At 52.1% G+C, this 22,693-nt stretch overlaps 1 protein-coding gene across 16 annotated transcripts in view; it reads left to right on the top strand.

Moving 5' to 3' along the window:
• Positions 1-20,258, top strand: part of AFDN (afadin, adherens junction formation factor) — a 139,511-nt gene extending 119,253 nt beyond the window's left edge. For 8 of the 16 annotated variants that reach the window (XM_033403980.2, XM_033403977.2, XM_033403983.2 and 5 more), the window contains 5 exons: positions 1,513-2,439; positions 10,703-10,816; positions 13,968-14,241; positions 17,402-17,486; positions 18,310-20,258. In XM_033403980.2, the coding sequence (XP_033259871.2) occupies positions 1,513-2,439; positions 10,703-10,816; positions 13,968-14,241; positions 17,402-17,486; positions 18,310-18,463 (1,554 nt within the window). In that variant the 3' untranslated portion in view covers positions 18,464-20,258. Of the gene's footprint in view, positions 1-1,512; positions 2,440-10,702; positions 10,982-11,165; positions 13,463-13,967; positions 14,242-17,401; positions 17,487-18,309 lie in introns of those variants that run through there. The other 8 variants (XM_033403984.2, XM_033403979.2, XM_033403976.2 and 5 more) reach the window with 4 other exon arrangements.
• The last annotated feature ends 2,435 nt before the right edge of the window (positions 20,259-22,693 follow it).

The following is a 22,693-nucleotide window of genomic DNA, read 5'->3' as shown; positions in this document are numbered from 1 at the left end:
GTCACTTACGTGGATGGTGAGATGACCAAGGATTGGACAGGACTTGCCGCGGGGGCGGTGAGTGGGCACCAGCAGCGAAGCGGAGTCCTCGAGGGAAGCGAAGGTGGCCTTGTTGCCACTGGGCTGCGAGGGCTAGCGGGCGTGTGGTCTGGATGCACCAGCTCCAAAGCTTTGTACTCGAGAAGCGCCGTCCACACGCAGCAGGCAGTCTGGCCGTGCTTTCATGTGAGCTGCAGGTCGTGCGCCCAGTAGTCAGAGAGCTGTGCTTCTGCGCACACGGCAAAGCTGTAGAAAATGTGGGAAGTACATGTTCCATTTTTCTAGCAGGCTGCTGGTTTTTCAAGTGATATATTTCATTTTTTTGTTCTTGGTGTGCCTTTTGAGAAAAGGGAAGTAGTTTATTTTCCACATTTGTGTCTTCAATTTCTACTCATTAATAGGGCTGGAAAGAAAACTGTTTGGCTGGGACATCATTCATAGCAGATCATTTTCTGGGGGCTTCCCTGGTGGCTCAGTGGTTGAGAATCTGCCTGCTAATGCAGGGGACACGGGTTCGAGCCCTGGTCTGGGAGGATCCCACATGCTGCGGAGCAACTAGGCCCGTGAGCCACAACTACTGAGCCTGTGCGTCTGGAGCCTGTGCTCCGCAACAAGAGAGGCCGCGACAGTGAGAGGCCCGCGCACCGCGATGAAGAGTGGCCCCCGCTTGCCACAACTAGAGAAAGCCCTCGCACAGAAACGAAGACCCAACACAGCCAAAAATTAATTAATTAATTACTAAACAACTACCCCCAGCATCTTAAAAAAAAAAAAATCATTTTCTGTCGCATCACGCCACTTTCAGACATGCCTCTTCCACGCGCAAGACTAGCCTCGGAAGCAGGTGTACTCTGTTTCGTACATGTGCAGCGGGTGTGTCCCTCAGATCATCCCGCCGCCTTTCTGAGACTCGGGTACAGGCTCATCCCTCCTCGCCGCGCCCGGCTCTGTCTGTGCGCTCGTGGGCCCATGGGCCCGTGGTCAGCTGGCGGGACTCGGAAAGTCGCGGATGGATCACGTGGCTAGGATTTGATAATTAGTCTGAATGCTAATTAGAATTTTACTGCAGAGAAGTAGTTCTTGTCGCTCTTCACGACACAAGACTAAGCACATTCCTCTGCTCAAGGTCAGCCCCATGTCTGGCACCGCAGTGCAGACGCCCGTGAGGCCCCAGAACAAGGACGGTGACGGATGTGGAGAGCCCGAGCCTTCGTGCATTTCGCTGTTTGGCCATTGATGTGGACAGGACGCGCCGCTTTCCCTTTTCCCCTTTAGCTTTCTAACAGATACAGACGTCCTCTGGGAAAGCACCGTCGCGGGATTAGCGCTGGGTGCGGGCAGCCTCGGCCCGTCCTGTACGCTCACCGCACACTTTCCCTAACACTCCTTTCTTCCTGAGCTGAACTGTTTATGTACTTTCAGTAACTTCTGACGGTGGCTGAAACACAACGGTTTCCCGTTTTCTTTTTCCAGCGCGTGACCCGGTCCCAGGAGGAGCTCCGGGAGGATGTCGCGTACCACCTGGAGCGGCAGAGGGTGGAGGCGGCGATGGAGCGCAGGTCTGACGGCGGCGACGCGTGGCTCAACCAGGGCTCCTCGCTGGGCTCCAGCACCTCCAGCCAGGAGCACCTGGGCCCCCCTTCCAAGGCGGGCACCCCCGCGTCCACGCTCACCAAGAGCGGCCCTGGGCGCTGGAAGACCCCAGCCGCCTCCCCGCCGGTGCGGACCGACCCGCCCCCCGGGCACTACGGCGATGGGGACGGAGTCCCCGCGGACTCGTCCCTCCCGCCGCCTCCCACCGGCGCCCAGGCGGCTGCAGAGCGGAAGAAGCGGGAGGAGCAGCAGCGCTGGTACGAGAAGGAAAAGGCGCGCCTGGAGGAGGAGCGCGAGCGCCGGCGGCGGGAGCAAGAGCGCAGGCTGGGCCAGCTTCGGACGCAGGCGCCGCCCCCCGGGCCCCCGCCCCCCGGGCCGCCCTCGCCCGCCGCCCCGCCGGCCCCCGCCCGCGCCCCGGACACCGTCATCCGGGAGCTGCAGCCCCAGCAGCAGCCGCGCACCATTGAGCGCCGGGACTTGCAGTACATCACGGTTAGCAGGGAGGAGCTGGCCTCGGGGGACAGCCTGTCCCCCGACCCCTGGAAGCGGGACGCGCGGGAGAAGCTGGAGAAGCAGCAGCAGCTGCACATCGTGGACCTGCTGAGCCGCGAGATCCAGGAGCTGCAGGGCAAGGCCGAGCGCTCGGCCGAGGAGAGCGACCGCCTGCGCAAGCTCATGCTGGAGTGGCAGTTCCAGAAGCGGCTGCAGGAGTCCAAGCAGAAGGACGAGGACGACGAGGAGGAGGAGGACGACGACGTGGACACCGTGCTGCTCATGCAGCGCCTGGAGGCCGAGCGCAGAGCGCGGGTAACGGGGCCGGGCGGGCGGGTGGGCGGGCACGCGGCTCGGGCTCCCAGCCTCCGCGGGGCGTGGGCGTGGCCGGAGATGCTGTCCTGCGGCGCCGGGGCGAGATGCTCTGGGCACGAGTGCTGGAGAGGCGCTGGTTCTGCGCGGTCCGACGGCGCTTGACAGCTGTGGGGCGCCCACTGGCTGCGGCCGGCTGGCTGGCACGTGGGTGGAGAAGACGCGTTAATAACCGGTGATCACCGTGATCAGGGGTTGGCAACGTGTCTTTCAACGGCTGCAGAGTAAACGTCTCTCAGGCTCTGTGGGCCGGACAGGCTGTTAACTGCCCCGCTCTGCCGCCGTCGCCGGCACACGGAGGCAGGCGTGCAGTGCCCTGAAGCTTCATGCCGGGACGGGCTGCCCCTGGTCTCCATGGTCCGTGCTCCCCAGGGGTAGCAGAGGAGCGGTTCACAGCTCAGGGTCAGGGCCGGCGTCACGGCCCAGATAGAGGGAGACTCTCGAGTGTTACTGAAGTGCTAAGCAATTATATTTCAGTGGTAGCTTAAAGGGAGTGAGAACTTAGAATTTTATTCATGGTTCTCCATGTTATAAAAATAACTTCTATTCCTTTTGTGTCAAGTCAAAGAAGAAAACTTAAATTTATATTAGTTTAATGCAGTCGCTTGTTAAAGTGCCACATCTGAGATTCTCTGTTACCCTGTGTATCGGGACAGTTGTTGACAGAGAAGCATTTACTGGGATTAACTTGCAGTGAGTGCTAGGGACTATTTTACGTTAATGCACTTCAGTGATTTTTTTTTTTTCAGATATAATGCAGTATTCTGAGAAAAAACAGCAAAGGGCATGTCCTTTTTGTCTTTTGGATTTTGTTTCTAATTCCACCTCTGATGTCATCTGTACTGGAGACCTAAACCAAGGGTCTCCTGTCCCGTCAGACCCTTGAATCTTTCCAGCTCAGGATGAAATTCAATCCTAGACCCTCGGCAGTGAGTGCCTTGAGCCGGCACTGTGATGCCTTTTCACTTTGCTCTGAATTATTTTCCTGGAATGTCACCGCACACACTTCTTGTTAGCTCTGTGTTCTCAAGCAGACGTATATGTAACTTGGTCCAAAATTCAGCTGGAATTCCTCTGAGGAAACTTAAATTTCTTAAGTGAAGGTCTAAATGGTAAACATTACATTGTTTTATTAGTAGTTTCCAAGTCATCAGTAGTAAACGTCCTCAAAAACAAGTGTATTTACCATCAATACTGTTTTGTTTGAAAGAGCAGCTGTTTGATGAAGGACTGATTATTTTCCGCATAAGGATCCTTTGAACTATTTCCACTTTCTGGTCAGCACTCTGGGCCGTCTGTAGGTGGTTAGCTGTGTGCCTGTCACGGCCGCCACCCCTGCTCCACCCGGGTCCTAGTGGACGCGCTGCAGGTGGGCTCCCCGAGAGGCTGCTGTGGCCGTGGCCCTGGGGCTCTGTCCCCACAATGCGAGGCAAGAAGGCTTACCTCTGACGCAGCCTTAGCTCTGAATCTAAAGCTGATGTTTATGGTAAATAAGTGGACGTCATTAATATTTACTGTTGAGGGAGAAGTTAGAAACCACGTTGCAGTATTTCTATAATTATGCTTTCCTCTGAAGGCTAAAATTTTATTGAATGTCTCTCAGTTTTTCCAAGTGATTAAAAAACACTGAATATTTCAAAGCCTCTTAGTATGAATTACGATAGTTTAAAGTATCTGTGTGTTTTATCATTACTTATTTTAAGATTAATATGTTAGTCTCCAAATAAGAGAGCTAAGGGAAATTTTACTCATTTTAGTTGCTGTGTGTCTTAATAATAAAGCTCAAGGATTTAATACCATGCGGGCATTTTTCTATTTCTGAATACTGGAAATTGGTCTGTAGTTTCCGTACTTTTCTCACTGGGTTGTCCTTCAAACACAGATGGAGCATGGGAACCACAGATACGCTGGTGGCGGATACAGATCTAAACTGAACCTTTTTTTCACACTTCATCTTTCTTTTTTTTTTCCTTCTCTGTTGCCTGCAGCAGACTGCTATGCCAGCAATCTCTGTTCTAGATTTGGTATGTTCTTGTTTCTTTCCCTTGGGTACTTTTTTCCTGTCTTGATTTCCTTTTTTTCCTTTTAGTGGTGGTGGTTTTATGTTTTCAGTAGATCTGGTTCTCAGGGGTGTCCTAGATCAGGATCTGTAGTTCCCTGACTCTAGAAGCATGCTTTTGAATGTGTTTAGATTTAGTTATTCTTTGCTTTTTCTCTGTTACTTTTTAACTGTTACTTACTGTTTGTTTATGGTTTTGACCTTTACTCAGTTTTAGTCATAAAATTCGTACTCTGTATTCTTACGTACTCATAAATACATAGGCAAATGAGAAATTTTGCAGTGAGTAATCTATTTTTTTCTTGTTACATTAGAAATACGTTTTAAGTATTCATTATTAGAAGCTCAGTTCAACTGGTATTGACATTGTTTGTCACTTAAGATGTAACTGTCTAGGGTGTAACTGTCTATTGGCAGAGAAAGAGGAATTTCCAGTAAACATTTAGTCTGTGTTTTCTTCAATAACACCACATGATTTTAGTTTAGTTTATCGGCTATACCAGTTCATTGCCAAAAAATACTTGAGGCCGCATTCTGCTGTAACTGTGATGCGTTTATGTCCATATTGGGGAAATTGAGTTGCTCATTTAGCACCCTCGTGCTTGAGGGCGGTACCTCTCGCGGCTGCCAGACACTCATGCTCTGGTGTATTGATACTGACTCTAAGTCAACGTTTGTTAGTCAGCTTTTAAATGATACAAGGCCAGTATCTGACAATACTTTTTAAAAAAATCTCTGAATCCAGGTGTGACGCTAATGGCCTTTTCACCAAATAACAGCCCTCCTTTTTTTGTTTTGTTTTGTCCTTTTTTTTCAATGTGAATAGCATGATGGCAGTGTCACTCCAAAGGGAAACCTCTTGAAAACATCTCTCCTTGATGACTGAGAGGCATGTTTTCTGGGCTTTGTGTTTTTCTCCGTATGAGACAGAGACGAGAAGTAATCTTCTTTCCCTGCCTCTCTGTGTGTTAAGGTGTCCGTATGGAAGGGGGTGGGAGACACCAGTCAGTCCCACTCGTCTCTTCAGGTACCAGGTCCTTGTCACACGCGTGCAGGCCAGGCAGCCTGGGGCCTCAGCTTTGAGATGCGCCGACTGAGGCCCCAAGAGAATCCTGAGTCGGGGCGGGGGGGTGGGGGTGGGGGGGAGCGTGGTGGTGACAGGTGAGTGACAATACCCAAGGGTAAGGGGTGCACTAAGATTTTTATTTCAAAGGCGTAGTTCGGGGTTTTCTTCCTTTAAAAGATAATTATTTCGAGTGCTGATGTTGGCGGTAAGCACCGTGTTTCCGAGCATTTCTTAGCCTGATTCCCCAGCAGAAGTTGAGCTCTTGCCTTGTCCCGGGGGCTGTTAGGCACTGGCCCCCTGGGGACGATGGGGACCGGGTACAGGCGTGTGCCCGCTTGTGCAGGGCCCCGCCCGTGCGGTCTGTAAGGCCTTTCCTTAGGCTTTGTCCCGGGATATTTATGGTGACGCGTGGGATAAATGGGAGCTTCGGCGAGGTGGCGAGGCTGCCCTGGCGGCTCTGGTCCCCGGGTCCCTGAGTGCCCGTCGCCCCGCGTGGGCCCAGGGCCGCCCTCCCCTGCACTCACCCACCTCCTCCCGGACCCGAGCCTCCCGTGCACTTGCGTACGGGACTGGACGGCGAGCTGCCGTCTGCTGCACCTGCAGCTTCCCCGCCGCGCCCGACTCTCCCAGTCGCCCAGTCTGGGGAGCCTGCGGTTGCCATGGCGCCTCTCCCCTCCCTGCAGAGGGATTCCCAGCTTCCTGGGAAGCTGACCACCTGCAGAGTGGCTCGCTCGCCCCGGGCCGTGCTCCCTTTGCAGACTCTCCTGCACACGGCCGCCGCCGCCCGGCAGGTCGCAGAAGCCCCGCGACCCTGCAGCGGCCCCCTGCCCCTCCAGAAGTGCCCCGGGTCTCCCGGCCCGCAGGACGCCTCCCGAGCCCACCCGGCGCTGCGGCCGCGCCTGCTGGCCCTGCTGACCTCTGAGGGGCAGCCGGTCCTGCCCCCTGCAGACAGGAGGGGAGCTCAGCCTTCACTGCTCTAGGCGGCTGGGTGACCGCTTCTGTGGCCCTCCCGTCCGTGACAACTGCAACGTGCGCAGACGAGAAGGGCAGGCCTAGTACCCAGTGTCGTGTAGACTGAGCGTAGAGATCCTGACCAGGATATTCTGGGTTCATATTTAGTATTCCTTGTGCTTCACGAAAACGTCTGCTGCTCATCAAACGGTTACTGCGAACCATCTTTCAAGGAGACGCTTCCGAGACCAGCAGTCTCTCAGCTGGCCCGTCGCAGCTTCGTCTCCTGCCAGTTGAGTGGTTCATCTTCCGTCTCAGATGACCCGACAGCTCACGGGAAGAATCCCTCCCCCTTGGGGAGAGCAGGGAGGGGGTGTTTTCAGAGACGCTGTGGGCTGCCTTCTTGTTTGGCCTTTATGTAGAAATTGGCCATGGCCCTCCGGAGCATCTCCGGTATGGAAGCAGTTGAATTAGACGCTTTGTAGAAACCTCAAGCAAGAATCAGTAGGAACCTTAACGGAGAGTTGTGCCTGCGGAGGGGCCTGTCTCAGAAGGCAGCAGAGCGTTCTCTGCCTGTTCAGGTGGGAGACCCTGCCCAGGATGTTGAGGCTGGAGGGTAGACACAGCCCACCGTCGGGAAGCGTCAGTTTTATTCAAGGAGGAGAAATAAGTTCATACTCAAACCAGCATGTGTGCGTTTGGGAGTAGAACACGAAGTTCCTGTGGCTGTGTCAGGGGGAGAACAGCTGCCCTAGGCGAACGTCAGATGTCTGCTCTGGGCTGCTGTGAGCCACGCTTCTTACCTGTCTCTGCTGCTGGAGTAGGCCTGCACCTGTAGGTCTCCCCTTAGAACTCTGGACAGAATCATGTTCCTTCAGTTACAAAGAAGGGGACGGCTGCACCCGGGGCAGGGAGCCCCACTGACGGAGGGCCGAGAGCTGGTGTCGTCCAGTGGCAGCCCTTCCCATTTGCTGATGGGGAGGGCCCTCCCTCCAGAGGGAAATTCCACCCCCCACCCCCGCCCCGAGAAGAGACGCGGCAGGAAGCTGCGTGTGCTAGGACAGGACGCCAGAGTCCTGTCCTAATAAGTGGCCTATCGGGGGCCTCTTTATCTGGGGGCCTTAAAGTTGTTTTAGGGTGAGTATTTTTAATGGGTGGGAGCATAAGCAGAAAAGGCCTGCAGAGAGAAAGGGTGATGTGCTTAACAGACTTACAGTTGCTTTTCAGAGAAAATGTCAAAAAGTAAAGGATGTTTTGGCCCCGTTTTGTATTCAGATATTTCAACATGAAATTAAAGATATAAGTTACTGTATTTTTGTGGAACAAAAGTATAAAGTATAGGGCTTCCCTGGTGGCGCAGCGGTTGGGAGTCTGCCTGCTGACGCAGGGGACACGGGTTCGTGCCCCGGTCCGGGAAGATTCCCCAAAAAAAGTATAAAGTCTAAACACACAGATCTCAACGTACTATTTTTTTAACTATTTTTTTCGGACTGCCTCAGTATCGCAAGGCCTCGGGTCAGGCTTGCGTGCTGCTTTCAGAATCCCAGCCTAGTTCTTGGCTGGAGTAGCTTCAGTCTGGGCTGTCTTGACTCACTCTATAAGAATGATTACTGTGTCTATTCAAGCCTAGTTTCCCCAAGTAGAACTTCCTACGAGACTGTTTTGATAGCATGCGACTTTTCGTTCCTTTAATGTGAAACAGCGAGCTTGTCTGCATTTCATGTAACCTCACAGTGTTCAGGCCCCGTCAGGCACTGGCTCTCAGAACCATTAACTTCCCAACGTAAGTTGAAGTGCTCTTTAACTGTTGTGAGACGTAACCGTACACCTCGGTGTACCACCCGGCTCTGTTATGTGGGGAAAAGTAAGAGGTTCTCTTTTCTCTCTCTTTTTTTTTTTTTTTTTTTTTTTTTGAGTAAAGCAGCATATTTTTGAAAAGCAAAACAGCCTGTGTTTTGAAAATGAAAATACCTGAAACAGCTTATCAAAGAGTGGAAAGAAACTGCCTTAGTTCTAACAGCACTGGTTCATTTGCTACCTTTATAGAAACCAGTGAAACAGCACGAGGGAAAGGCTCCTCATTTACCACCGTCAGGATTTTAAGAGAAAATGCCTGTTGATAGATTTATAAGATAGAGTTCTGTACCTTTAATTATGAGAATTGAAATTGCTCTGATTTCTTAAAATTATCCTGTTTAACTTAAAAGAGCTGATTCAGTGTGTACTGATTTTCTTGCTCAGAACTTGTTTTTCATTAGGTCTAAAAAGTACTGAGAGAACATAATGAAATTAGTTTTTGCTTTATTGGGTAACAGAAACACTTCTGATGCATTCATGCAATTTTACATTCTTCCACAAATTACTTTTCTGTAGATGTCTAATGTGATCAATTGCTTTTTTATTTTGTTATTTTTATTTGGATGCTGTGTCCCATAATTTGTGCTGATGACTCTAAAATTCCTGGTAAGTCCTTTCCTCTGCGTTTCCACGCAGCAGGGCACTTCTGACTGTTTCCGTGCTGCTTAATCATTAGCATCTACTCCTGCTACAAAACCTCCAAAACCTAATAATTATCCTAGCATCCTTCTAGGCTTATACCTAGAGTATACTAAAGAGGTAGTTAATTTGTTCTCCTTGAGAAGGGAATTTTAATTTTTTTCTGAGATGTTTTATTTTTGTTCACTGACACGAAAAAGCGTGATTACACAAGTTAGTTACTTTCCCACCAGATACAGTTTTTGTTCCACAGAAACCAAGCAAGAGTCAAGTTGTTCGGTTTTTGTTTTTGTTTAGGAAAAAAATACACTCCAACAGTTCAGATCCAGAAGTTAACGTTTTCTGGGTTTGCTATGAATAACCTATAGGGTAACTAGTGATTATATAGATGCAGAAGTACACCTTGAGTGGTTTTATGTCGGGTTCCTGCAGTGGTTAGAGGTTGAACTCGATGGCCTCAGTGCTACTTTAATGTAAAATTTTGAGTCACCTCTTGTGCCATGCCCAGGTCTGGAACAGAGAAGAAGTAAATGGTGAATGTGAGCTTTTCCAAGTCGCGTTACCTTAGGCTGTAACTACAAAAGTAGCTGTAGCCTGCGGACATGGCGAAAAGAGACCCTTACTCTGTTCTCTGCTAGTCAAATGCGCTTTTAATTCACGGCTCCCTGAGGCGTTTTCGACCTGTAGTGTACAGAGGAGTGTGACCAGGAGGGTGCAGGAGCTGAAAGCCGAGCGTCTCAGGTGTTTGAAGGTGTCCTTAAGTACTTGAATGGTATGAAGGACAGATACTAAATTTGTTTCGTATTGTGTCAGAAAGGCAGAACCTGAAGGACGAAAGACAGACAGCGATGAGGGGATGAATTTTAGAACAGTAGGAAGGCTTTTGGACTAGTAGTTACCACTGTCCTGGGAGGCAGGCTGTAGGCCCCAGACACTGAAGGTGCTCGAACAGGATGGACAGTTACTTGACAGACATGTAGCGGGACAGAGTTCCAGTAAGGTTCCTCCCAAATTTCAGCTTCACATTCTGTGAATCAGACTTTGGGGGATCCCTGAACTGGGCAGGAATTCTTGGCATCTGGGGTGGGACCCAGAGGGAACGGATGGCAAAGGGCCAGGACGGGCACGGGCGGGAGGAGAGCTAGAAGCCGTGTCCCTGAGACGAGGCGGGCGCTGGCCCCTGGAGCTTCTGCTGCCCCGTGGGCCCCACCCCACCCCCATCCAGAGGCTAGTTCACCTGCCACGGGCCGCGAGAGTGCGGAGTCTTTCTTGACCTTCACGGTGGAAACTGAACCGGGGCGAAGGAAGGGGGTGGGCCAGTGTGTCTCACGGCTCCGTACGTTGGAGCCTTCTCTGCCCCCACGTGAGCTGCTTAAGCTGAGTATGTCCTAGTGAAAGAACTGTGCTGTTTCACGTGTGAGCGTCCAGGGTAAATGCCGCCTCCTCTGAGCCACAGTCGATGGAAGCGTAGCTCTGGAGCGGTGGGGACGGAGTCGTTAGGTGGCGGGCTCTGGTGTCCGCCGTGACCTCCGCCTGGTGTCTGTTCTCAGCCGTGCGTGTGCTTGTGTCGTGTGCGCGTCCTGTGTCTGGCGCTGGGACGCTCCGGGCGCGCACTGAACGGGACCTGTCCTCAGTTGCAGGACGAGGAGCGGCGGCGGCAGCAGCAGCTGGAGGAGATACGGACCCGGGAGGCTGAGCAGCGGGCCCGGCAGGAGGAGCAGCGGGCCAGGCGCGAGGCCGAAGAAAAGGTCCTGGTGCTCTGAGGGCGAGGGGTGCGCGGCTGAGGGGCCCGGGACGCGCAAGGGGGCCGCCGCTGAAACTGGAGCCCGGTCAGCCAGCCGGGCCCCGGCCCTGTCCTCTGAGCTGTCATCCCCTTTTCCCCCCGGGCTGTCCCCCTCCCCCTTCTCCAGGCTGTCCCCCTCCCCCTTCTCCTCCTGCTTGTCCCCCTCCCCCTTCTCCTCCTGCTTGTCCCCCTTCCCCCTTCTCCTCCTGCCTGTCCCCCTTCTCCTCCTGGCTGTCCCCCCTCCCCCTTCGCCTCCTGGCTGTCCCCCCTCCCCCTTCTCCTGCAGGCTGTCCCCCCTCCCCCTTCTCCTGCAGGCTGTCCCCCCTCCCCCTTCGCCTCCTGGCTGTCCCCCCTCCCCCTTCTCCTCGGGCTGTCCCCCCTCCCCCTTTTCCTCCAGGCTGTCCCCCCTCCCCCTTTTCCTCCAGGCTGTCCCCCCTCCCCCTTCTCCTCCTGACTCTCCCCCCTCCCCCTTCTCCTCCTGACTCTCCCCCCTCCCCCTTCTCCTCCTGGCTCTCCCCCCACCCCCTCTCCTCCGAGTCTTGTCGCTCAAGCTTGTGGACTGTGGGGCCTCTGTGTGCTCGGGGCTCTGGTCTTTGCTGGACGGGGTCCAGCTTGTCACTGTGAAGGTGACAAGTGTCCAGTTCACAGGGAGGTCGGGCCGTGGGAAGGACAGGAAACTAGGAAGTCACTGTTAACCTTAAGGGTTTCAAATCGGTTATTTCATGACTTAATTCTGGTCAGGGGTGAAGAGAGCAAATGGCTTATAGAAAACACGATACAAGGACATTTAATTTAGTGTGTAATCTGGTAGATATCCCGAGTTATTGCTTTGTTTCCGTATGTGGGTTTCTGAGATTCAGGTAATCCTTTTAATTGCCTTTAACATGACGGCACACTTGAGCTCCCCTGAGCAATGGGCGCTTGGTGATGCTGCCCTCCAGGCCCTGCCGTCTGTGGGCGCGTCGCCGCGGCTCTGGGCTCGCTTCTGGGTCTCTCCAGGGCTGGCCGGTCCCTGGACAAGGTGTGGGAGAAGCTGGCCTTCCGTTACTTCCCTTCTGTGAAGGCGGGAGCTCTGAGGTCATGGCTCCTGGTGGGGAAAGTCCAGTGAGCACCCTCACGGCGCACCCTGCAGGAGGAAGCTTGGGGTGCTCTGGCAGTGATGGGGTCTGTGGGGACGCGACAGGCAGAGAGTAAGACAGTGGAAATGACGGATGACTTGGTTAAGTGCGAGCCAGGTAGATGACGTGGGCACACCTGCACTGAAACGAGCCATGTCTACGGTCTGTTGGCCTTTGCCATTCCGGTCATCGTGCTGTCGGCTGTGCCTGAAGAGCTTGTGCGCTGTTCCCAGAGTCGGGTTTCGTGGTGAGGCTCCCCTCGAGCTTGTCAAAGTCAGTAATACGTCTAAGGAAACGGGGTTTCCACAGTTTGAGCCACTAGACCCGGGTTTTACAGTGTCTGTCGTGCTGCTGTCCCGGGGCTGCTCGCAGGGTGTGTTTTCCTGGCCGGGCCCCTCAGCTGTCTGTCCCACCTCTGCCTGAGCCCTCGGCCACCTGGGAGTAGTGCCCACGGGGAGGCGGCCAGGCCGTGTTCTCCACGTTGGGAAATTCCTGGGTTATTTGACTTTTTTCCAGTGTGTGTTCTCACAACTCGTGATTACGTCAGGTGCACCTGTGTGTGGGTAACTGCTTCTATAATTGAGCACTCAGTGTAAAAGGAAGCCGAATAACCTATTTTTTATAGAGAATGTGCAAAATTGATGGGTTTCTCTGTCCTAGGAAAACGTGCCGTTCACTTTTGGGTAGAATGAAGTCTTCTCGGTTCATGTGCCTGTATACCTGCTCTTAGTGTAACTGAAAGAACATGTTGTGGTTTCCCTAAAATGTGACCAAGTGAGCTTTGTTCACATAATACTAAGATTCCTCACAACTCCACTTAAGCTCTGCGGAGGTCGTTCCAGATTTAATTCCCCACTCTAAGAGAACGCTCATTTTGTGTAGAAAATAAGGTAAAAATGTTTTTCCTTCAGGGTGTCTCAACATAGTGTAAGAAGATGAAGTGAGAAATGGGGCCCAGGGCCAGGATTGAGGCTGGCATCTGTCCTTAGCGTTTTCTCCCTCAGAAGGTGAAGCTTTGCCCACTGTGTACGTGTGTGTGTGTGTGTGTGTGTGTGTGTGGTGTGGAGGGAGTAGGGAGAAGACACAGTGTGCAAAGTGAAATGGGGACTAAAAACTTTAATCCTAATGCCAGCAAGGCCCCTAAAATTGGTCCCCTTCCGTTGAATGAATTTAAAGTCCACTGTACTTCCGTTCTGTGTGCATTGTACATTGAACATTCCTCAAGTTAAGGCAGATTACTGTTTGATCTTTCAGCTCTTTTCTTCTTCACTTTTTTCTTGTGTTCTGAAACTTTTGTCAATCTTTAACAAAACTGTGCTGTTACTTTTTTCAATGTTAACACTGTCAACTGTAGTTTGTGCAGATATATGTCAGAAAAAATGTACAGTCTGTGTCAAAATATATTTGAATATCTTGTTTCCTGGCTCTCTCAATTTTCTGTCTGGCAGGGAGTTTATTAAGATTTGAAATACCAATTAAAAACTGTGGAAAGCATATTGGTTGTGACCTTGGAAAGATGAGTCATGTTTTTTTACAGTTCGGGGTTTCCTAGTCGCTTCCCTCTGAATACCTAGAAGTCAGCCAGGTGACGTAATCACGTCCTTCTTGTCAAGGAAGGACCGCTCTTCTGAGCTTACTGGGGTTCGGTGGAAAAGCACACAGGGCTGCACTTCGGGGAGTGCCAGCTCTAGAAAGGCAGGTGCAGCCTAGCTTTGGGGTGCCTGTGTCTTTAAAGTCAGGAGTGACAGGTAAGTTACTGTCCCACCTGCAACAGGAGAGAGAGAGAAGCGGCTGGGGATGGGACAGCCACGTGGTACCTGGGGCTGGGGCCCTGACAGCTCCTTCATTCCTCCCTCCCCCGTCCCCACGCGGTCTGGCGTCGGAGACCGAGTCCCAAGGGAAGACAGTGTCCGGGTCCATCCGCCGTGGTGCTGGGGGACCCGGAGCAGGCCCGTCCCTTCCTGCCCGCTGACCTCGCGCTTCTGTCCACTGCCACAGAGGCGACAGGAGGAGGGGTATTACAGCCGCCTGGAGGCCGAGCGCCGCCGACAGCACGACGAGGCCGAGCGCCAGCTGCTGGAGCCCGAGGAGCTGGGCCTGGGCCGCCCTCCGCTCCCGCGGGGCTACGAGCCCTCGGCCCCCGCGCCCCCGCCGCCGCCCCAGCGCACCGCCTCCTACCTGCAGGCGCAGGTGCTCTCCCCCGACGCCCTGTACACCGCCAAGCTCGTGGCTTACACCGAGGAGGACGACGACGAGGACGGCGGCCCGGCAGGTCAGGATGCGCCTCCCGCGCCAGGCCCTCCCCCCGCCGCGGCGCCGGCCTGCGGTGGCGTCTTCCTCTCCATCCCACCCCCCGCCCCTGCCACCAAGCCGAGCTTCTGCCGTCTGTCCGGCAGCCCCTCCGCTCCGCCCGCCGCGGAGCGGGGCTCTCCCTGCTCCACCGCAGCCGGAAGGCCGGCGTTCCTGCTCTGGGGCAGGCCCTCTCAGGGCGCCAGCAGTGATCTCCGCACTGGAAACCGTCCCGTTTCCGCAGTCAGCCGGCAGCGGCAGCCCTCCTCCGTCCCCCTAATCGCTTGAAGCGCTGTTGGTCCCGGCCTGCGTCCCCTGCCTCAAATAAGTGGGTGCACGCTCGAGCATCTTGGTGTCCACAGTTAAATTTCTTCCTGTCGCTAGTGCCGTCGGCCCCTGTGTACTTCCAGCTGTTTAGCACACGCAGAACTTCGTGTTGCCGGCTGAGCCGCCCTGTCGGGGTGGGTGTGAAGCGACCCCTGCCCGAGCCGGCCCCGTCCCTCTCCGTCCCTCCCACGCTCATACGTCCCGGCCCTGCTGGCCAGGCCCAGGCGGCGTGCGGCTGCCTCTGGCCGTGACCCTCCGTGGACCGCAGAGCACACCCACGGGTGCTGCAGGCCCGTGTTCCTAATCAGCTTTGGAGACAGCGCTGAAAGCTAGATTGAAAGCACAGCTGTGCGTTATCAAGATTCAGGCTTCAGCCTGGTCTGGCCACTTTAAACATTGGGAGGCTGGCGGTGAACGTGCTCTGAGTCTTCTCGGTTCTGCAGAGTCCGTGCATCGGGCTCCCGGCAGTTCTAAAAGAACTGAATAGTCAAACTGAAGTAACCGTGACTCGTAGGTAAACGAGTTTTACTAGAATCTTTCTTGCCATCTGAGTCAGAGCTCTGATTCACTTGGAAGGTTTAGTAGATAATCCTTAGGTCGAGTCACTTAGAAGCCAGCGTTAAATCTTTTTGTAAAATTTCTGTTGCAAGTATCTAGAATGTGGTACCTTGAAAGACCTGTGTGATAATAGCAATTTTTGAAGCAAGATGCCATCAGATTACAGGCTGAACCTTAGCTGTTTTGTGAGTGTCGTGACACAGATAAATAGGTTTGGTGAGGGATATTGTAGTGCGGAGTCACTTCTAGCCATCTGGGCTTTCAGTCACATCACTAACCCTTCTACTTCACACTAAAAGTACCTCATGGGAGCAGATTACACCCTGCGTCTGGTCGCTCCTGCTTCTTGAAGATTCCTCGTAAAGTGCAGAGCTGTCTGCGTTCTGGCCTCGTGTCCGCCAGCTGCCCCACTGTCTCGCCCTGTTCAGCCCCCCTCTGCCATGAGCCTCTGTGGCCTGGACTCGGTTCTTCCCCTGATGCTGTGAGGAGTAGGGTTAGGGCACGGATTGGAATGGATGATGTCAGATTTTAGCATAGCGACGTGTTAAAAAATGTTCTTTACTAAAGCTCTTTGAAAATGATTTGAAGAATGTGTAGTGTTGGGCTTCCCTGGTGGCACAGTGGTTGAGAGTCCGCCTGCCGACGCAGGGGACACGGGTTCGTGCCCCGGTCCGGGAAGATCCCACGTGCCGCGGAGAGGCTGGGCCCGTGAGCCATGGATGCTGAGCCTGCGCGTCCGGAGCCTGTGCTCCGCAGCGGGAGAGGCCCCAACAGTGAGAGGCCCGCGTACCGCAAAAAAAAAAAAAAAAAAAAGAATGTATAGTGTTACTTCATATATAGTCAGCCGAAACTGTTCGATATTCTGATTAAAAATTCTGAAATTTTTCAAGAACGGATTTTTACCAGTGGGAAGAAGCAAGTATTCTTAAAGCTCAAAAGATAAAACACAACGTTTTTAAGGCAAAATGAAGGAAAAATATAGAATCAAAATTGAAAGCTTTCCACTCTGCAAATAATTTATCTAAAGGCCCGGAACAGATTACTTTAAGTTAGAGATGTGTTTCTCTTTAATCTTTTGAGTCTTGGCGGAGGCTGACTTCCCGGGCCACGATCCGGTGGCCTGCGCTAACTCGTGAGGGAAGATGCGGTGCGCGCAGGGACCCGTCAGAAGTGACTGAGCTCCGTCTTGGACGTGTCAGACATGGCTGCACGTCACACGCTCCTTTTATAAAGGGAAGAAAGAAACATAAGCGTTCATTTTTGTGCAACCTGTCTGAAAAGGATAATTTTAGTGTTGAAATATTGTGATAGTTTTGTGGCCTGTTTAACCCAGTGCACGACACTGTCAGTGTTTGCTGAGTACTTTGAGCGTTTATTCCTTCACCCTAGGTTATAAGCAAAAGATTTTTCAAAGTGTGAAATTTTCTTGCTGATGTTAACCGTTAGCAGAAGTACCTTAGCACCGATTTAATCGTACATCCTTAGCGGCACTATTACCTACATTCGGATGCGTCTGAAGCTTTTTACGTGCATCTTCCCTTTTGATCCTCAGCAGCCCTTTGCAGTAGACGAGCATGTGGTGCTGGTACCAGGCCGGCCCACGTCACTCGCCCACAGTTACCGGCCGGGCCGGGCAGGTGTCTTGACGGCCACCCCGTGCTGATCCAGGTCTCCTTTTTGTCTTGTCAGTGATTTTGTATACACAGCGTTAGTATCAAACGTTAGGGGGTTTTGGTACCTCATTTTTTCCAAAAGTTTTAAGAATTCTAGCCATTTATTTTGTGGGGGAACAATTCAGTAGCTGTCCTGAAAAGAGGAGCATTACTTCTTCATCTTCGGGTTACGTTTGCTGTTGGTGATTTTGTAAGAAAATTCTTCGTGTCAGGAGTGTCTGAAAAATGTTGCCGTCTCCCCACTTGAGTCAGTCTTCTGTGGATTTTTATCGTGAATTCATGATACTTACACATTTTACCTGATTTGAACTTTCCGGCTGTTAGCCCCTGAGACTTATGCTGGTTTCCTCTCTAATAGTAAAAGGCAGCAGGCCAGGCACTTAGCGCCTTGTGAGGGTCCTGACTGGGTTGCTCAGGCCACCGAGGGATGTGAATGTCCAGTTGTTGGATCTTTTACTGATTTGAAGAGCCTTTGGCTGCTTTATTCAGGACTTAAAGACGTCATGAGCACTGCATCGTCATCATGAGTGAAGTTTGGGAACTAATGCAAGTACTTTAACTTTGACTTTTCCTTTTATGGGAAAGGACCAAACTCTTACGTGGGATCTGCTGGAACACTGATCGGGGCCCATGACGTTTATCGCGATCCGAGAGAGAAACTGTCTAAAAGGTATTTGCTAGAACTTGCTAGAACTGAACTTGTGCTGGACGAGTGTCTCGTCCTCAAGGACTTTTTTCTTGCACCACCGTTTATGAGGCTGGGCTGAAATGTCAGACTTCGTGGTCAGCTCAGGTGTTTCTCATTGTACAGAACTGTGTGAGCACAGAGGCTTTGTTTTATCTTGTGTTGCTAACATAGTTCTGCTTCAGACGGTGCGTAGGTACCAGGCTTTCTGGTCAGAACTTTAGAAGCAGCTGGACACATTGCTGTTCGCTTCCACCAAAGAAGGTCGCAAAGTCCAGGGCAAAAAGCCCAGGTGTCCTGATGGACCGCGAAAGGCCGCCCCCTCAGGCTTCAGCGAACGTCCTCAACTAGGTTTTAGTCAGAACGGCTGATGCCCAAACAGTTCTTAAGTCATTGACGTTGAACTAATCCAGAAAACCTTTAGCATCTTACTATAACTTTTTATGAAGTTAGTATGTTGATAGATGCCTCTCGGATACATGTAGGATTCATTAAAATGCTGGGTTTGAAAACGACCCTCTTTAGTTCACCTCAACTACTGAGCAGCATCTGCTTGCTGAAACTGAAGTTGCTGGCCTTTTGAGAGTTGGGTGTGACTGGAGAAAGTTAACATTTTAGTAAGGAGAACATTTTGCCCTTTTTCTACACGGGTTTAAATACAGCCCACAGGCAGGAGTATGAGAAAATTTAACAAAGAATGAGTCTTTGTTCTAACTTTTACTTAATTGCGCATTATGTAAACTTAGCTACTCGTTGACGGGTTGTTTCTATTTTGAAGAGTAACCCTTTGCATTTCCTTCCAATGCAGCCAAGACGCGGATGTAGCTGGGGGTCCTGGAGCCCCTGAAAACCTGACGTTCAGAGAGCGCCAGCGCCTCTTCTCCCAAGGCCACGACGTCTCCAACAAAGTGAAAGCCTCTCGCAAATTAACGGAGCTGGAGAACGAGCTGAACACGAAGTGAGGACGGCCCTGTGTCCAGCCCAGGCCTCTCGCTGTGCTTCCGGGCTGCGCCTGCCCGGAGGATGGGGCGGGCCACCTTCCCAAGCCACTGGTGATTCCTGTTTCTAGAAGCGTTGGCATTTGGAAGCGTTCCAGCGCTAAGAAATTCCATTTTATTTTACCAAGAGAGTGTCATTTCTACAATTTAGACCCTGTCTGCTTTCTTCATTATCTGACGCCCACGAAGATAACTTTTTCTCTTAGTTTCTCTTTTAGAGTCTGGGCCTGAAAGGGGGCAGAATGAAGGGCAGCAGAGGATAATGAGATGCTTCTTCTCCCCTGTCTTCCCCCAGGGAGCACGAAGAAATCCTATTTCTGTTCTTTTTCTGAAACCTTATGTTTGCTTATCAGACAGAGAAGCTTGAACTCCCCGGGCTGTCGTTTGCACTGTGTAGCGGCACCTGCAGTCTCTTTTGCAGGAGAGTCAGGTTTCACCTTCCAGGAGGGACCACGCGGAGACGCGCTTGTGTGCTGAGGAGTCCACGGCTGGCGTCCTCCTGTCCCTGCAGCCAGGAAGCAGCCCAGACCCAAGCGTCCTCCAAGTAAGATGCCCCATTCTGCGCCCTACAGGGACAGCCCTCCGGCTCAGCTCTAGTATTTGATTAAAACAAGTTTCTCCAAGAAGAAAACTTTGAGGATTTAAGCTTAGGAAATTTTATTTTTATAAATATCAGATGATTATTATACCAGTAAGTCATCGGTGACTTTGAAGGTGGCGGTTACGTTAGAAAGTTAACTGTTTGAAATATTCCAAGGGAATCTATAAAAGAGGACATCTTTACGGAACAGTGTTGACATGAATAGGAACGAAAATATCTAAGAAGAGTGAGAGCTTAGTAGGTGACACTTGAGCACAACTCGGAAACTGAAAATTTGAGAAAGGGCTGGATTTACATGGATCTGCTGCCAGGGAGAGGAGGGGGCTCGATCGCACTTGGCGTCTGTAACTTAAACACTGTAAGAGAAGTTCGTATGGCGGTTCAGGCTCTTCGTTTACATTCTGATAGAGTTATTTAATGTTCATGTATGGAATTATTAGTTACCACTGTCACTGCTGCAGCTGTGAATACGTGGCTGGTGTTGGGGAAACGGACCTCACTTTGTTTTATATTATGTGATGTTCAAGCAGTAAATTACTTTGTGATTAAGAGCAGATGTTCTATTTGACAAGCCCCGCTGTGGGTCTCGATGGTTCTTCTGTACCACGTTGTTCTCTTGCCAGGAGGTGTGTTAGGAGAATACGCACACTTTCACGAGAGCTATATGGCAAGTCATTAAAACGCGAGTGTAAATAGTTTCTGTGTCTGTCAGGTTCTTACCTGGAAGTGTGCTTTACCAGCTCCCTTGTTACGTAAGAGAGTAAAGTGGTTCTAAGTGTTTATGAAGGATTTGCATGCTTGCTCCTCCCAGACGTCTTGAGAGCACTGGCAGCCTTATGGGGACTAAATCCACGCCTTCTTTAAAGAAAAAGATGCAGGTGAACTATGATTCTGTTAATATATAGAAAAACAACAAATACACCTAAGTACATGCAAGTACATGTAAATATTTACACGCAGGGATATCGGTATGTGTGGTTGTAAACTCGTACACGTGGATTTGGCCGTCCTTGGACGATTAGGTCAAATGTGAATATGTGTAGAAGTGCGTGTCATAACTGTGCATTACTATGGAGAAGACATCAGAACTGCTGTAGTTTTCCATTTCTACTGTATTTCATTGGCAACCTATTTTTAATAAACTTTGTATGTATTTAAGTGTATTTGCTATGATTTTGACAGTGCTGAAAAGATTGCCTTTGTGCTATCAGTCCCCCTCCCGTCTCCCACTCCCGTCCACTCATCCGTCCACCGGGCATCAGTCCCGTCCCGTGTCAGTCGGGCGGACGTTCTCCATCCCGATCGCACAGACGGACGGATGGAGGGTCCAGGTCCCCTTGGCCGCGGCTCCAGTGCCCAGCCTGCGGGCGTCCAGGACTCGCCTTGCGCCTCGGCTGCTCTGTCCTGCTGGGCACCGAGGCTGCTGCTCGGTTATGCCGTCCCACCGTTGCCCGTGTGTGTGAACCGGATGCCTGTGCCACGTGCTTGAGGGCAAGGGCCCGCCCACCGGGGGCTCGTGGTCGCCTGCCTGTCCCATCCACCTTCACCATGGCCTCTGAGCGGGGCTGTCGGGTTTCAGGAAAGACTTTCCCAAAGGAAGGGGCATCTCGGTGGTAGAAACTCAGGAGACCTTCTCGTAGCACCGGCTGTTAACATGTTGGGACTGTAAGTGTTCACTTTTAGTGTATTTTAAGGCCCAAAAAGGTACTTGAAGTCGGGAGGACGAAAACTTAATTAAAAGAGACGGTGTTAATACTGATTCCGTTTCATTCCAGGGCCACGGTTCTGTTGCTTTTAATGGCAGTAATGACTCTGCACCCCAGGGGTCTGTCCGCTGGGTCAGCGAGCACCAGACAGCTTTCCAGTGTGGCCGGGGGACAGTGGATTCCTCTCTGCTTTGCCTGTGGAAAGCTGATTTCAAAGATTTAGGTACACATTTAGGGTAACATCAGGCCCTGGCAAAAGTGAGGTGGAATGGCTTGCAGAAGGGAAATAGGTACAAAAAGTGACCAGTTCTCATGCCTGTGTTCACGCAGTTTATTCAGAGAAGTCATGTAACCCCAGAGAGAATATATTCGACTTGAAATCGGGATATAAAAGCCAACTTCTTGTGCAGTTTATTCAACAAATATGCCTTATGAGCGCCTACCTGTGAGTCACTGGCCACCCGGGTGTCCCAAAGCAGGTCTTGGACGACAGAAATACCTGGTTCATTTACATAAACATAGTAACTGTGAATTTGCATGAAGAAGATGTCCAGGGCACTTAGGTGGTTTACTAGAAGGACCCAGTTGAAATCACGGAGACGGTAGACTGAGAAAACAGCCCTCCCTTTGGGAGACAAGACTGTTACAGGCAGAAGGGGAAACTGAGGCAAGGCTGCTGCCCTCAGAGCAACGGGCCAGGGCGCCCGAGCCCAGGCGGAGCGGTGCCAGGGGGCCAGGGGGCGCGGGCTGGACACGCAGCTTCCTGCTGGCTCTGAGCAGGTGAGGGAGGAAGCCAGCGCCCTCCTGAGGGCGGCTCTGGCCGCCGTGGGGAGAAAGGGCAGGCGGCGTCTGTGGGGTGACGGGGACCACACACGTCTGGGGCTTGCCCACAGCGGGTTTCCAGCTTGAATGACCCAAGTGGACGATGGGCTGCTGATGGAGGTGGGAAAGAGGAGGGGCCGGGGGCGGGGGCACGGCTGAGGTCCGGGGGTAAGTCGGCAGAGTCCGTGGAGGTACCACCGGGGAGCGTGGGCAGCGTGTCTGCAGGGCCACAGCGGTATCGTCACGTGTCGTCGGTGGGTTAAGCGTCATTTTTCACTGCTCTTGTCAAGCTTGTATTTTATTCTTTATGGAGAAGACAGGTGCAAATGGCCTAAATCTAAACTGGTGACAATGGTTCCAGCTTCAAACTGGGATTTTTAAAACATAGTATGAAACGTTAAGTAATCTAGCAGCAAAGAAAGGAGAGACCTGAAAAACACTAGGTTAATTGTGCAGCCTGGAAGAAGTCCTGTCTCCCCCACGTTTTTCTTCCATGGGGATGGGCCCAAACACTGGGACAGCCTGAGTTGAGCAGGTGTGACACGCTCCACGCGGCGTGTCCAGGACAAGGAGTGAGGCGTAGCCGGGGATCGGGGCCTCCGTGTCGGCCGCCCTGATTTCTGTTCTTTACCTGTCGTTACTCGAGTACTTGAAGATACTGACAGTCATGGAAACTGTCCCAAAGCCTCCCAATCTTGGGACGTAGAGTTTGACGTATTTCAGTGAACCCGTCTCTCCGGGCCGTTTGTGGTGTTTCTTGCTCATTCTTTCCAGTTGTTTAATTGATCTTTAATACAATTAAAGTGATGGCTCAGAAGAAACTGGGTGCCGCTTGACTTCCCCCTGAATCGTCCACTCAGGTCTCCTCTCAGGGTCCCCATCTCCTGTGGCAACCAAAGACACTAGTGGAGTCCAGTCAACGCCAGGAACTCAGGAGGAAGAGTGGCCTGTGGACGGGGGTCCCACCCTCGGGTGGCCAGGACGGAGCCTCCGTCTCGCGGGCACTTTGCCGGTTGGCACCCGGCAGGGACGGCACCGACGGAGTCTGGCCCCAGTAGCAGAGAG

Source organism: Orcinus orca, chromosome 12 (assembly GCF_937001465.1).
Source record: "Orcinus orca chromosome 12, mOrcOrc1.1, whole genome shotgun sequence".
Classification (NCBI taxonomy): domain Eukaryota; kingdom Metazoa; phylum Chordata; class Mammalia; order Artiodactyla; family Delphinidae; genus Orcinus; species Orcinus orca.
Note: the sequence above shows the minus strand (reverse complement) of the source record. Positions and strands in the feature narration are given on the sequence as shown.